General features: G+C 37.9%; 1 protein-coding gene across 1 annotated transcript in view; it reads left to right on the forward strand.

Annotated features, from left to right (window-relative positions):
- LOC106876540 (segment polarity protein dishevelled homolog DVL-3) overlaps window positions 1-14771 on the forward strand; it is a 260486-nt gene that overhangs the window by 134421 nt on the left and 111294 nt on the right. The window contains exon 3 of the mRNA XM_052976893.1: window positions 13087-13199. Within this exon, the coding sequence (XP_052832853.1) occupies window positions 13087-13199 (113 nt within the window). The remainder of the gene's footprint in view (window positions 1-13086; window positions 13200-14771) is intronic.

Genomic DNA, 14771 nt, shown 5'->3' on the forward strand with positions numbered 1-14771 from the left:
AGCGGAAGCTATCAACTACTTCTGGTTTTTCTCCCTGGTATGTGGCAAAAGTTGTTTTCTGCACATTTTCAGTGTTTATTGCTCCTGAGCATCTGCCACATACAAAAACTATCTTGCTAGTTAGTCTTCCTTTGATATTGCTGCACTTCTTATGTGTTCATGGCTTACACTGGGTACATCTTATGGAGTTTCTACCTATGCCTTTTCTACAGATCGAGCAGGGCCATCTACCTGAAGGGGTTTATGTTTTGTCTACCTTCCTACTTATTAGGACTTTGGTTTTAGCTAGGTTGACTCTAAGGCCTTTCGATTCTAGTCCTTGCTTCCACACCTGAAACTTCTCACGCATGTACACATATACATATATGTATATACACACACTCATATATATGTGTTTCTGTATGTATTATCACACCTGCACACGCTTGTACATATACCACACATACATATGTACATATATATATATATATATATATATATATATGGGAGAATATACAAATAATAACAACAGACGAGGACAGGTGGTGTAAATAACAAAAGGATATATTAGTATGACGCTCAGGAATACGGAAAGTCTTTGACGTTTCGAGCTACGCTCTTCAACAGAAAGAATACGGAGACAAACACTAATATAATTAAATGATTATGATATTCAAGTATGAAAGAAGAATTAGATAAGGATTAGGAGTTAAAATGTAGATTTATAAGATTATTGGGATTACCTAAGGGGTATTGTGGAAATATACTGTGTGGTTATATATTTGTGGTAGAATTTGAATGTGTGAAAAAAGCAATGGTTGCATGTGTTTAGAGCCTCATTATGTTTATTTAGCAGTGTTGAAGAGTTGTGCTCTAATATGTGAAGCGCCTCCTTCAGGCAAAGCTTGAGGGTAGAGCATTGACCTTGGTAGGGAAGCGCTGAATCCAATATGGACCATGATAGAATATAGGGTATATTTGTATTTTTGAGATGATGTATGTGGTTGGCGAGTGTTGTAGATTTACTGTTTATCATGTCTAAAAGAATGGAGGTGAGCGACATATCGTTGCTTAAAATATTTGGTTGATCCTATGTATATGGCTGTAGAGTTGTGTAATAGATTAAGGACAGTGCTTTTGTAAATTACATTATATCTTCTGCACTGGGTTTGTAATGGGCAGATGGTTTCAGGATGGCAGTTAAAATTAGGTGAATTTTGGGGATTGTGTTCAGGAATGGAGGCGGTAATATTGTCAGAGGAGAGGTTAGAGAAGGGGCTAGAACGGCCTGAACTATTAGTATTATTAATGTTATTATTACTATCATTGTTATTATTACTATTGTTGTTATTGATTGTACTATTTGTAAGAGTGGTAGAGATTGTGGTGGTGTTCCAGGTAGTGTCTGTAGGATGGGTTGTGGTTGTGGTCTAATGTAAGGGTATCTATGCTGGAGCTGTGTGCATGTTGAGCATTCATGTAGCTAGAGTTGTAATTATGTGAGTTTTGATAGTGAAGAGAAAGCTTTTGTTTATTAGAGGCTGCTATGATAGATTCGAAGTTTGATGGGGTAGAATAGGATAGTTTCAGGGTGGATCTGTTAAAGATAGAATGATATTTTGTTGCCGAGAGAAGTTAGTCTAGTATTTTAAAGAAGGATTTAGCTAAGTTATTAATGTTAAGTGAGAAGTGGTGTGTGTAGCACAGAATAGAGCATCCGCTACTTATTTTAGGGGGCCTGGGAATAGTGCTGTCTATGTTTTTGGAGAATGGAGGTGGGTTGCAAGGCCTGTTGTTTTAGCTTTTGACCTAGTGTTAAATGTATGTGTGTGGGGTCTAGGTTGTCTAGGTGTAAGATCTTCTAGGGTTCAACAAGTGTGTGTGGTTGATTGTGATTGTGATGGTTGGTGCATCTTTGAGACGTGATTTGAGATATATATTGTTTGAGCCTGGTGGCCCCTCCTTAATTCTTCTGTCCCTCTGCCTCTACCTCTCTCTCTTCTCTTCCCACGTGACCAGTGTTTGGCCAAGCCTGATCTTTCTTTCTTGGTTCGGCCGTCATCCGTGCCACATCAATATTCCTCCCTGTGCCTGTGAAATCTTGTATCCCTGCTGTAAAGCTTTATTTCCACACACGCCAGATATATATATATCTTCCTCCTCATTTATTGTTCATGTTCCATACTGGCATGAGTTTGATGATTTGACAAGGATCTGACGAGTTGAAGGACTCCATCATACTCCGGTGTCTGCTTTAGCATGGTTTCTATGGCTGGATGCCCTTCCTAATGCCAACCACTTTACAGTGTGACCACTTTACTGTGTGTGTAAGGCAATGAGCTGGCAGAATTGTTACCATGTCTAGCAAAATGCTTGGCGGAATTTCATCTGTCATTATGTTCTGAGCTAAAATTCTGCTCAGGTTGATTTTTGCCTTTCATCCTTCTGGAGTTGATAAAATAAGCACTGGTAGAGAACTGGGGTCGATGTAACAACTTAAATTTGAAACCAGTTTGTGTGTGTGTGTGCACGTGTTCATTAGTTTCTCCTGGGCTTGATATTCCATGATAGTTGTAAACAAATGCTACCATCATACAAGCGGTGTCCCTAAATATCAATGGACAAGTGGATTCAGTGCCTTACTGTCCCACTCTTACTATAGAATTATATGTTTACTTCTTTTGCAAGCATCATTTTAATTGGCTTATTCATTTCATTTCCATGAAGAGAAAGGGGAAAAAAAATCAATTCCATAATAAATTACTTCAAAGCAATGATAATTAAACTTCAGCTGTAGAATTATATATAATCTGTTTCATATTTATTTCATAATTAATGCAAACCAGCAAGCTTGCTTGCTGTGCTGCAGTGGGGGTAACATCACGAGTTATGTTAACTAATCTCCAAACTTTATTAATCCTCTCATATATATATATAATAGGAAAGAAACTGTGTTTAAATTGAAGCCTTAGTTATTTTGGAATCCTGCAAATTTAACTCTTTATGCTTTTTTTTCTACTTGTTTTGAATTAATTATGCAGGAGTGGCTGTGTGGTAAGTAGCTTGCTTACCAACCACATGGTTCCGGGTTCAGTCCCACTGCGTGGCACCTTGGGCAAGTGTCTTCTACTATAGCCTCAGGCCGACCAAAGCTTTGTGAGTGGATTTGGTAGACGGAAACTGAAAGAAGCCTGCTGTATATATGATTATATATATATATGTGTGTTTGTCCCCCCAACATCGCTTGACAACTGATGGTGGTGTGTTTACGTCCCCCGTAACTTAGCGGTTCGGCAAAAAGAGACCGATAGAATAAATACTAGGCTTACAAAGAATAAGTCCTGGGTTCGATTTGCTCGACTAAAGGCGGTGCTCCAGCATGGCCACAGTCAAATGACTGAAACAAGTAAAAGAGTATCTGGTAGCTTTGAGATTTCAGTGGTTTCGTTTATCTTTTATTTGTTTCAGTTGTTAAGATTATGTCCATGCTGGAGCACTGCCTTCAAGAATTTTAATCGGATCCCAGTATTAACCCCAGTATTTGTCACTTTTTTTTTTGGTTAATATTGGTACTTATTCTATCAGTTTCCTTTTGCCAAACCGCTAAGTTACAGGGATGTAAATACACCAACACTGGTTGTCAGGTGGTGGTGGAGGACAAACATGCACAAAGGTGTGCACACACACACTCACGCATACACATGTGCATGCGTGACATGCTTCTTTCAGTTTCCAACAACCAAATCCACTCACAAGGCTTTGGTTGGCCCAACGCCTTAGTAGAAGTCACTTACTGAAAGTGCCAAGTAGTGGCACTGAACTTGAAACCAATATGGTTGGGAAGCAAGCTTCTTACCACACAGCCACGCTTGCACCTATATGTTAGTTTATTTTTAAACAGACATTGTAGGGTAGGTGTGAGAGGTCAGATCTGGCCAGTTTGAACTCAAAGCAAGTAAAATATTTGGTCTGGATATGGCTAGTTTAAATGCTATAGAGTTAAATAATAAAATATACAATCATGCATTTAACCCTTGCCTCCTAATCTTCGTGGTTCTCTGCCAAAACTTAAAACCATTATCATTACTTTGATCTTAGTACAATTTATTGTGATATTCTTATCGGGTCTGTTAGAGTGGCACAGATGGTATCATGTTGAGCAGTAATTAATTTCATTTACTAATGACTGGGTTCAAATCCTGCCAGTTAGCTTCGACATTGCATTTTATCCCATCATTGTTCTGCAGGAAATATTTACTATATCCAGTTCAATAGACACTTGCTGCTCCAACACAACATCAGTGTGTGTGTGTGTGTGTGTGTGCAAATTTTATTATGCAATAACCCATGCCAGCATGGACATGGATGATGAAATTTATTTCGAGCCAAGAAGTCATCAGCTGACTGTGGTACCTCAAAACCCGAATGACAGGCTGAACAGAGATGCCAACAGCAACTGGTCTTTTAGCTGAGTAAATAGGATAATAATATCCTTTTATTAATTTAGACTTCACCAGATAAATACAGTTGTTCAAATCACAAAGGCATACATCTTGCTTGGCCATGTGTTGTTGTTGGTTAATCCTGAGTCCATGACCTGTGATCTAAAGCATTCCAATTGTGGCCATTCCATGATTTTTTTCTAGATATAGTGCGTCACATACAGACTATATGTTATCTACTGTGTTCTTTGGTGATATGAGGGAGATTTGGTTGCTATTTCTTGCAGGTCAGGTGATAGCATAGTTGATCCCCCATTTTATTGGTTTAACATTTTTGTTGCTGTATTGCTATTTGGAATACCCTGCCATTGCTTTAATTAATTTTGAAAATAATGGAAGAATTTATTAAAATAACTATGTCATTAATTAAGCCAGTGTTTCGAATATAAACTAATATGAAATTTTAATGAAAGTTTTAGATCATTTTAAAACAGTGAATTAGTATCATAAGTGCAGTTTCAGGCAGGTTAATATTGCAAGGATTAAACAGAGAATTTAACATCTGCTCTCATACCCTTGCCATGGGATTTCTCATTGTAAAGGAAGTGAAGTAGCTTTCTACTGGGAATCAAAACCAAATTGCTAACTTGGATTCTTTTGGTGCCAGTCTCCACTTAGCCATATTCTACACTGTTGCACTGGTTACCTATTTTAATTAAACATAAGCATCTAATCAAAAATAACATTCAGATAAAATAAAATAAAATAAAACTGAATTAATTATATGTATCAGATTCCATCTAAAATAGTTTTCTTATCCACGTTTACTTTATGATAAAATACTTCATTCTATGTCTTGGTTGTTTTTTTAAACTTTTTCTCTGCTAACCATATTTCCAAGGAAATACACAGCAACACATTTTGAAAATGATTAACTATATAGGCACAGGCATGGCTGTGTGGTAAGAAGCTTGCTTCCCAACCACAGGGTTCTCTGAAGTCACTCTCACTGCATGGCACCTTGGGCAAGTGTATTCTACTATGTTGGCACTCCATCGCTTACAACGTCGAGGGTTCCAGTTGATCCGATCAACGGAACAGCCTGCTCGTGAAATTAACGTGCAAGTGGCTGAGCACTCCAGACACGAGTACCCTTAACGTAGTTCTCTGGGATATTCAGCGTGACACAGTGTGACAAGGCTGACCCTTTGAATTACAGGCACAACAGAAACAGGAAGTAAGAATGAGAGAAAGTTGTGGTGAAAGTGTACAGCAGGGTTCGCCACCATCCCCTGCCGGAGTCTCGTGGAGCTTTTTAAGTCCGCTGCCCTAACCACTGGGCCATTGCGCCTCCATGTATTCTACTATAACCTAAGGCCAACCAAAATCTTGTGAGTGGATTTGGTAGAAGGAAACTGAAAGAATTCCGTCATGCATGTGTGTTTGTGTGTGTGTGTGGCTGTGTGTTAAGAAGCTTGCTTCCCAACCACATGGTTCTCTGAACTCTCTCTCACTGCATGGCACCTTGGGCAAGTGTCTTCTATAACCTAGGGCCAACCAAAATCTTATGAGTGGATTTGGTAGAAGGAAACTGAAAGAATCCCGTCATGTGTGGCTGTGTGGTAACAAGCTTGCTTCCCAACCACAGGGTTCTGAATTCACTCCCGCTGCATGGCACATTGGGCAAGTGTAAGTACTGGGGTTGATTAGTTTGACTAAAATTCCTGAAGGTGGTACTCCAGCATGGCCGCAGTCTAATGACCGAAACAAAACAAAAGATAAACTATAAAAGAGCTAGGTGGTTTGTCTGGAACATAACTTACCAAAAGACATGGGTACTAATTTATGAAGATATTGTTTGGAACATACAATAGACATTGGTATATTAAGGTGGTGTGTGGAATATAAAAGACTAATATATATTGGTAGATGGTGTTTGGAACATTACATAAAAAAAACCCACATATATTGGTCTTCCTTTTACTTGTTTCAGTCATTAGACTGCAGCCATGCGTGGGCACCGCCTTGAAGAATTTTTAGTCAAATGAATCGATTCCAGTACTGTTTTTAAAGCCTGGTACTTATTCTATTGGTCTCTTTCGCTGAACTGCTAAGTTACATGGACACTGGTTTTCAAGTAGTGGTAGTGGGACAAACATGCGCTTGCACATACGCGCACGATGAGCTTTTTTCAGTTTCTATCTACCAGATCCACTCACAAAGCTTTGGTTGGCCCAAGGCTATAGTAGAAAACACTTGCTTAAGGTGTCATGCAGTGGGACTGAACCTGGAACCATGTGGTTGGGAAGCAAGCTTCTTACCATACAGTCACATATGCATTTATTGACTCTTTTACTGCGAAAACCAGATATATCCACTCAAAATTTCATTACCCTCAACTGCAAAACCTGTTTTATATACCAATTGTTCAGGAATGTCATGTTTGAAACCGTTTTTTTTTTTGTTGAGATATGTCAAGTTTATTGATACAATGTGATTTGTAGAATAAAAGAAAAACAAACATACCATATTTTGGTAGATCTTTAACATCATTACTGGGAATAACCTTGAAATTTAATTTAATAGTTAAAAGGTTAGAAATGGTGTTTGGAACAACAAACAAGAAAATTGCAGCAAAGCTGTGTGATAGTGGTGTAGACATGGCATGAAGACCATCATGTAACTTGTTTTATTTTGACATGTGCATTTCGTTTTTTCTCTTCTGTTTTATGAATCCAGTGTGCACATGTGCATTGCATGTTCATACCTCTCTTTCCAATTCCTACACAAAACTGTTTACAGATCACAACCATCTCATAAACCTGTGGTTATGAGGAGCACTTTGTGCTCCAATGGTTGTGAAAAAACAAACAAATGTCTACTGGTATATTTAAGATGGGTTTTGGAAAAGACAATATTGGTATATTAACCTTTAGCATACTGTAGGTGCATCCTGTCACGGAATGAATTTTCTCCCCTGTATTTGCAGGGAAGTGGTAGGTGAAACAATTCCAGAAAAAATGCAGTGTGTTAACAGTTAAAATGGCATCCAGAACATAACATAACAACCACAAATATTCTTGCATAAAATACTGCACAGTTGTGATTTCAATACCATCATCATCATTTAATGTCCATGTTCCATGCTGGCATGGGTTAAATGGTTTCACTGGATCCTGTGTGTCAAAGGACTGCATTGAGCTCCAATGAACACTTAAAAAGATTTTTTTATTTTTTTTATTTTTTTTGTAATCTAGGACCAGAAGCAGTCTGCTCTCAGGTGGGTTGGTATTAAGTAGGTTAAACAAAGGGTCAGTTTACTCCTCCTTAATCTCTAAACTTTTTCTATATTTTTTTTCCTTTTAACTTTTCTCTTTTATTTAGATCTATTAACTTCGGTTTCATTTATAGAAAATTTAATTTCCCTCATGCATATAGCATTTCAATATGGTTATATCAAATAACTAACGAATTTAAAATTTGTTTTGCTCTTCGCTAACATTTCAAATCTTGGCTAATAATAATAATAATAATAATAATGTAAAATTGCTTGATTCCAATTTGCTTTTTTAATTATAAAAATTACTTTAGTTTCATTTTTTTCTCTCCTTCTTCTTCATCCTGGTCTTCAAAAACCAATACCAATGTTGATATTTTTATTTGTTTGTACGAGTTTAAACTATATATGTGTATATATATATACACATATATATATGTGTGTGTATGTGTGTGTGTGTGTGTGTGTATATATATATATATATATATATATATATATATATATATATATGCGAGTAAAAATAAATACAAAAAAGGTGGTTTTTTTGTATGATTGTGTATAGAGGAATATATTATTTTGTTTAAAAGAGTTCCAACACTGTCTGTTTTTTATGTTTTATTTATATTCCTGCAGAACCAATGTGGGATATAGAATATGGAATATACAATATATAATATAATATACAATATATAATATAAAATAAGATAAAATAAAAATGGATGGCACCATGAAATAAAGTATTGAATGTAGATGAAATATTGAGTGTTCAATATAAAGGATCAAATATATAAATATAAATATAAATATATAAAGGCGACTCGAGTTTCAGGGCTATTTCCCTTCGTCATGGCCGGTATGACATATATATATATATATATATATATATATATATAAATAAAATAAAAAGGGATGGTATCGATATCTTTGCACTTATTTTTTTACCTTATGTTACATATTTTATGTTAACTTTTTCTTGTTTTATTATTGCTGTGTAATGGCAGTAAGTACTTCCCCCGCCGACAAGCTCCCACTTTTCAGCCTGCCACTGGTTTCCCAGTGGAATTACTTTATTTCACATAACCTCACTACTACTGCAACCGCCATCATCACCACCTCCACCAATAATGGTTTCAAATTTTGGCCCATGGCCAGCAATTTTGGAGGAGGGGGATAAGTCGACTACATCGACTCCAGGGTTCAACTGGTGCTTATGTTATTGACCTCGAAAAGATGAAATGCAAAGTTGACCTCAGTGGTATTTGAACTCAGAACACAAGACAGATGAAACGCCTCTAGACATTTTGTTTGGTGTGTTAGTGATTCTGCCTGCTCAGTGGTCATCATCAACATTGTCTATTATTTGAAGTCCACAAGGTCGGTTGCCTTGTGGATGTGAGCTTGCTGTTGAAAGTTCAGGGAAAAGGGAACGCTTATGGTGAACTAATAATGGAGCATATGGATCTTGTATCCTGGTTACAAATTTTCATTTGTACCCATCATTTTAGGTGAAGCACAGGCATGGCTGTATGGTAAGAAGCATGCTTCCTGACCACATGGCTCTGGGTTCAATCTCACTGTGTGGTGGCTTAGGCAAGTATCTTCTACTATAGCCTTGGGCTAACCAAAGCCTTGTGAGTGAATTTGGGAGACGGAAACTGAAAGAAGTCCACATATATATATGTGTGTGTGTGTGTGTTTGTCCCACCACTGTTTGACGACTGGTTTTGGTTTGTTTACATCCCTATGCACATTTATAAACCCTGGGAAGTTTTGTTACTTGGTTAGCAGCTGGTTTGGGACTCCGGTCTCAAAGAAAATATATATAGGTGCAGGAGTGGCTGTGTGGTAAGTAGCTTGCTTACCAAACGCATGGTTCCGGGTTCATTCCCACTGCGTGGCACCTTGGGCAAGTGTCTTCTACTATAGCCCCGGGCCGACCAAAGCCTTGTGAGTGGATTTGGTAGACGGAAACTGAAAGAAGCCCATCGTATATATGTGTATATGTTTGTATGTCTGTGTTTGTCCCCCCAACATCACTTGACAACTGATGCTGGTGTGTTTATGTCCCTGTAACTTAGCGGTTTGGCAAGAGAGATCGATAGAATAAGTACTAGGCATCCAAAGAATAAGTCCTGGGGTCGATTTGCTCGACTAAAGGCGGTGCTCCAGCATGGCCGCAGTCAAATGACTGAAACAAATAAAAGAGTAAAGAGTATACACACATATTCACACATACACATGCACATACACACACATACACACCACACACATACAGAGTGGGAGCTGCTTATAATATGGACAATGTTACCAGCTGATTGTTTTTATCAAAATCAGTGGGTCCTTTATTTGCTTAATGTTATCAGCTGGTTATTGTTATTGAAAAGGCTTCCAGCCACAGTGATCACAACAAGCAGCTTCCACACCTTTGTGGACATTTGGTAAAAATCTCCACAGCTTCATGTTTCTCTCTGCACCTGTTACATTACATTTTTTTTTCTTTCTTTCATTCTTAATTACATTCGTTATTCTAAGTAGAAGAGATTGGACGGGAGATTACGACTCACCATCTTTTGTTTACTTTTACTGGGCTGCTGGTGAATGTGGCACTGTGGGTGGTGATGATGATGATGATGATGATGATAGTGGTAGTTGTTAAGCTTCCAGAGGAATTAAAAATGGGTGAAGCTGTAATGAAAACGATTTCAACCATGGCATTGCCTCTTTATTTTAGGTACAGTGTATCTAGAAGTATTTTTGTTAATGTCTCCTTTATTATTGTTGTTTAGCTCTATCTTGATCACATTCCATTTCAGTCCATTTTAGAGGCGGGGGGGGGGGATACCTAGGACATTATCTAATGTATGCTTTTGTTTTTTTATGTTTTTTGTGTATATATGCATAATAATAAAACTGAAGTGAAGAATGAATATATAATGTGTGTTTATTTAGGAAAAAAAGAAAAGATCAGGCACAGGAGTGGCTGTGTGGTAAGTAGCTTGCTTACCAACCACATGGTTCTGGGTTCAGTCCCACTGCGTGGCACCTTGGGTGAGTGTCTTCTGCTATAGCCTCGGGCCGACCAAAGCCTTGTGAGTGGATTTGGTAGACGGAAACTGAAAGAAGCCTGTTGTATATATATATATATATATGTGTGTGTGTGTGTGTGTGTGTATATGTTGTGTATCTGTGTTTGTCCCCCCAACATCGCTTGACAACCGATGCTGGTGTGTTTAGGTCCCCGTAAACTTAGCGGTTCGGCAAAAGAGAACGATAGAATAAGTACTAGGCTTACAAAGAATAAGTCCTGGGGTCGATTTGATTCGACTAAAGGCGGTGCTCCAGCATGGCCGCAGTCAAATGACTGAAACAAGTAAAAGAATAAAATAGAGTAGAGTATCATCCTGAAATATTGTTGAATGATGAGAATGAGTGCTTATCACTGCATTGGTGGATAGAATTTCTTTTATGTATTAAAGCTACCATTGGTTTGTATCCAAAATGGAGATGAACACCATTCCTCCATGTGATTGGCTTGACATATTAGGACATTAAGATATTTTTCTTCGTGAAACCAATGGTAACCTTAATGCACACACACACACTGACGTACCTGGAATTCCCAGAAAAGTGGGGCTTACCCCTGGTCTCATTCTCATAATTGTTTTGCTCATCCAATTGCAACAATACAAAGTATGTAACCCTTAAAACGGTTTTTGAATATTTACGGAGAATACCGAACCGGCTTACATAGGGATCTTGTTTTTAGGAAATCCCAATAAGTTATGAATACCAAAATCCTGAAGTCAGTTACGTAATAACATGCAAATTAGTTACCCGATAGTACCAATACAAATAAAGTAGCCCCGAAAAGGGCTTTAATGCATTCCCAGAGTATACAGAACATAGAAGGAAATACGAATAAGGTATGTATACCAAATTCGTGAAGCATGTTACGTAATAACAGGCCAATTGGATATGAGATAATAGCAATTCAAAGTAACTCTGAAAAGTTCTTCATACAGCACCTGTTAATTGGCTGAAGTGACATGAAAGGAGGCATCGTCATTCATGGTATATTTGTGAATAAGTCACTAACCGAAATAAGTGGATCTATTGTTGAGGAAAATACTATTTACTTGTTTAAGGGTTGTTCTGGGTAAAGTACAAAAGTAACCCTAACAGTTCAAAAACTAAGAAATAAACATACTCAATTTGATTTATACCAAATAAAATGTAATATTTGGAAAAATTTTTGTACAGTTGCCTTGGAAACAGTATGTTAATGGTAAAATTTGCAATTAAGGTCTGGCGTTAATGTCTCCATAACCCATGGGGAGATATTACTCAAATTTGTTTTAAATGAAAAATCTTAGGTAGGTCTATGAAATATTATTAAAATTTATATATTGACATAGGACAGGGGTTAGATTGGAAGTATCACTGACCTTGTCTGACAACTTCTTGTCAGAAAGTCCACTAGAACACATGTATTTATACAATGTAACCATTGGCTACTGGTCACTCTAATGATACTGGAGGGAAAAATGACTAGTGGGCAAAAGAGAAAAATAAAAGGGTTATTTTCCCCTTGGCCATTAAAGGAAAATAGATGGGTTTTATCTGTATCCCTTCTAGGGGCCCGAGCTGCCCAATTATAGATTTTTATTAAACTGCAATGGGCCTAGTAACAAACTAGATGTTGGTTTAACATGTATAAAAAGTTTCATGAAGATTCATTTAATGAGTGTAGATGGCAACTTGACACAAACAGACAGACAACCAAACAGATTGCTGTTTATATATGTATAGATATATATGAAGGTGTGTGGCCTAGTGGTTTGGCTGTTGCACTCATGATCGCCAGGTCACGGGTTCGATTGGGCAGCGTGTTGTGTTCTTGAGCAAAACATTTCATTTCATATTGCTCCAGTCCCCCTTCAGTCAGGAGGCAATGTTGGCTTGCTCGCCTAACCAGCGAGATGGCATCATAACAATGCAAAAGTGCATTGTGGCCAACACTGTATAACACCTGACAGCTTGATCAGTCATGTGATCATGCGACATCATATACACAAAGGGCTTTCAGTTTCTGTGTTCCGCATCCATTCACAAGGCTTTGGTTGGCATCAGGCTATAGAAGAAGACACTTGATCAAGGTGCCACGCAGTGAGACTGAACCCAAAATCATATAGTTTGGGAAGCAACTTCTTAGCACACACAACTACACCAGCCTGTGTCACCTTTTGAATTGCCTACCTGCTGTAACCTCTCATGTTGTCTCACTATTTGATTCTTATTTTCCTTGTTCCATTTGTGCTTTTTTTATCTACCTGGTATTTCATTTGTTGTTTGAATATTAATTTTGGCCCTTCTGTGATTTCTTTACAGTTGGTCCCCGCAGAGAGTAGTGATAACCAGTCCCAGTGTACAGATTCTCAAGCAGGAGATATACCCCCCGAACGATTAGGGGGCATCGGGGACAGCCGACCACCTTCATTTCAGTAAGTACATCAGTTTCCTCTTTACTTTTGAATGTTCATTCAATTCTCTGTTTATTACACACACACACACACACACACACACACACACACACACACATTTATACAAACACATCTCTCTTTATGTATCCATGTGTCTATAAACACATGTACACACACAGGGGCAGACGGAGCCATCAGTCAATTGGGCACTGCCCGAGGGCCCGCACTCTACATGTTAACTCTACTAAAGCACACTGAGGGCCCATAATACTCTTAGTGTGCCCCTGTTCAGACATATGTATGCACCTATCTTTCTCTATGTAACCATCTATCTATATGCATACATACATACATACCTACCTTCCTCTATATATTCCCCTATCCACACACATGCTCACATGCCACCCTGTACCCCAGATTTGTTTATTATTCTCGAGTTGATTTCAGTCATTGGATGAGGGCCACGCTAGGACACTGCTTTCCAGGGTTTTACCATATCATATTGGACCCCCACCTCCAAGCATATATTTCAGTCTGGTTACTTACTTTGTTGACCCATTTTTAATTTATAGGATGTAAGGAGACCCCTGTAGCATAAACTACTTTGGTTCTTAGATCATTTCATTTCATATTCTGGCCAAGTCTGAACCAGAGACCTAAGGCATGTATATATTGGATGGAGAGAAACTTCTTGAGAATGTGGGCTGTTGATGTCAACACAATTTCTTGAGTCTCAAAGATTGTTGGTTTCCCAGGAATCTGGTCAAAACATTTGTCACTACTTTTCTTGATCATTCCCAGGGCACCTACAACAACAGGGATGGTTTTGGTTTTTAATTGCCATGACCTAGATATCTCAGTCTGAAGGTCTTTATGTTTCAACAGTGTGTCAAATTCCTTTGCTGAGATTATTATTATTATCTCTATTGTTTTGTTGTCATTATTATTATTATATTTTGAACTATTGCTTTGTATTTGTACACGTTGACTCCAAGTCTCACCCGCAGATCTCAAGAGAGAAGTTAAAAGTTCAAGTTGGTGTTATGACTAGGGTGTCATATATTTGGTTCTGCACAAAGTATTGTTCGAGAGAATGTCTAAGAAAACTAAGAAAATTATAAGTTTGTTTTAAAATTGGGATTACATAGACAATATTTTATGTAGGATATGGGCAGTTCCCATGAGCACTATTTTTTGAATTTCTGCTATTTTTGGATTTCCTGGTATCTGAGCTAGGTAGCAATCAACCCCTTTTGCTATCATTCTTAGGGCACCTATGACAACATGTATTGTTTTCCACATTTTGTCAATTTCTATTTCAAGATCCTTATTTTTGCTCAATTTTTTGGTGGGTCATGAAAGATACATTTATGTCGATTGGGACAGTCATATCGATGAGGAGGCATGATTTTTGTCTGAAGTCCTTCAATATAACGTCTGGCCTATTTGCACCTATCTTTCTGTCAGTTTGAACGGTGAAGTTCCTGAGCAGTGAGATGTGATCATTTTGAAGCACTGGAAGTGGTTTGTCTTCTCACCAGTTTTTATCATGGCAGTGGGTCAGCAGAATCATTAGCAAGCTGGACCAAAATG

The sequence above is a fragment of the Octopus bimaculoides genome, chromosome 26 (genome assembly GCF_001194135.2).
Source record: "Octopus bimaculoides isolate UCB-OBI-ISO-001 chromosome 26, ASM119413v2, whole genome shotgun sequence".
NCBI lineage: Eukaryota > Metazoa > Mollusca > Cephalopoda > Octopoda > Octopodidae > Octopus > Octopus bimaculoides.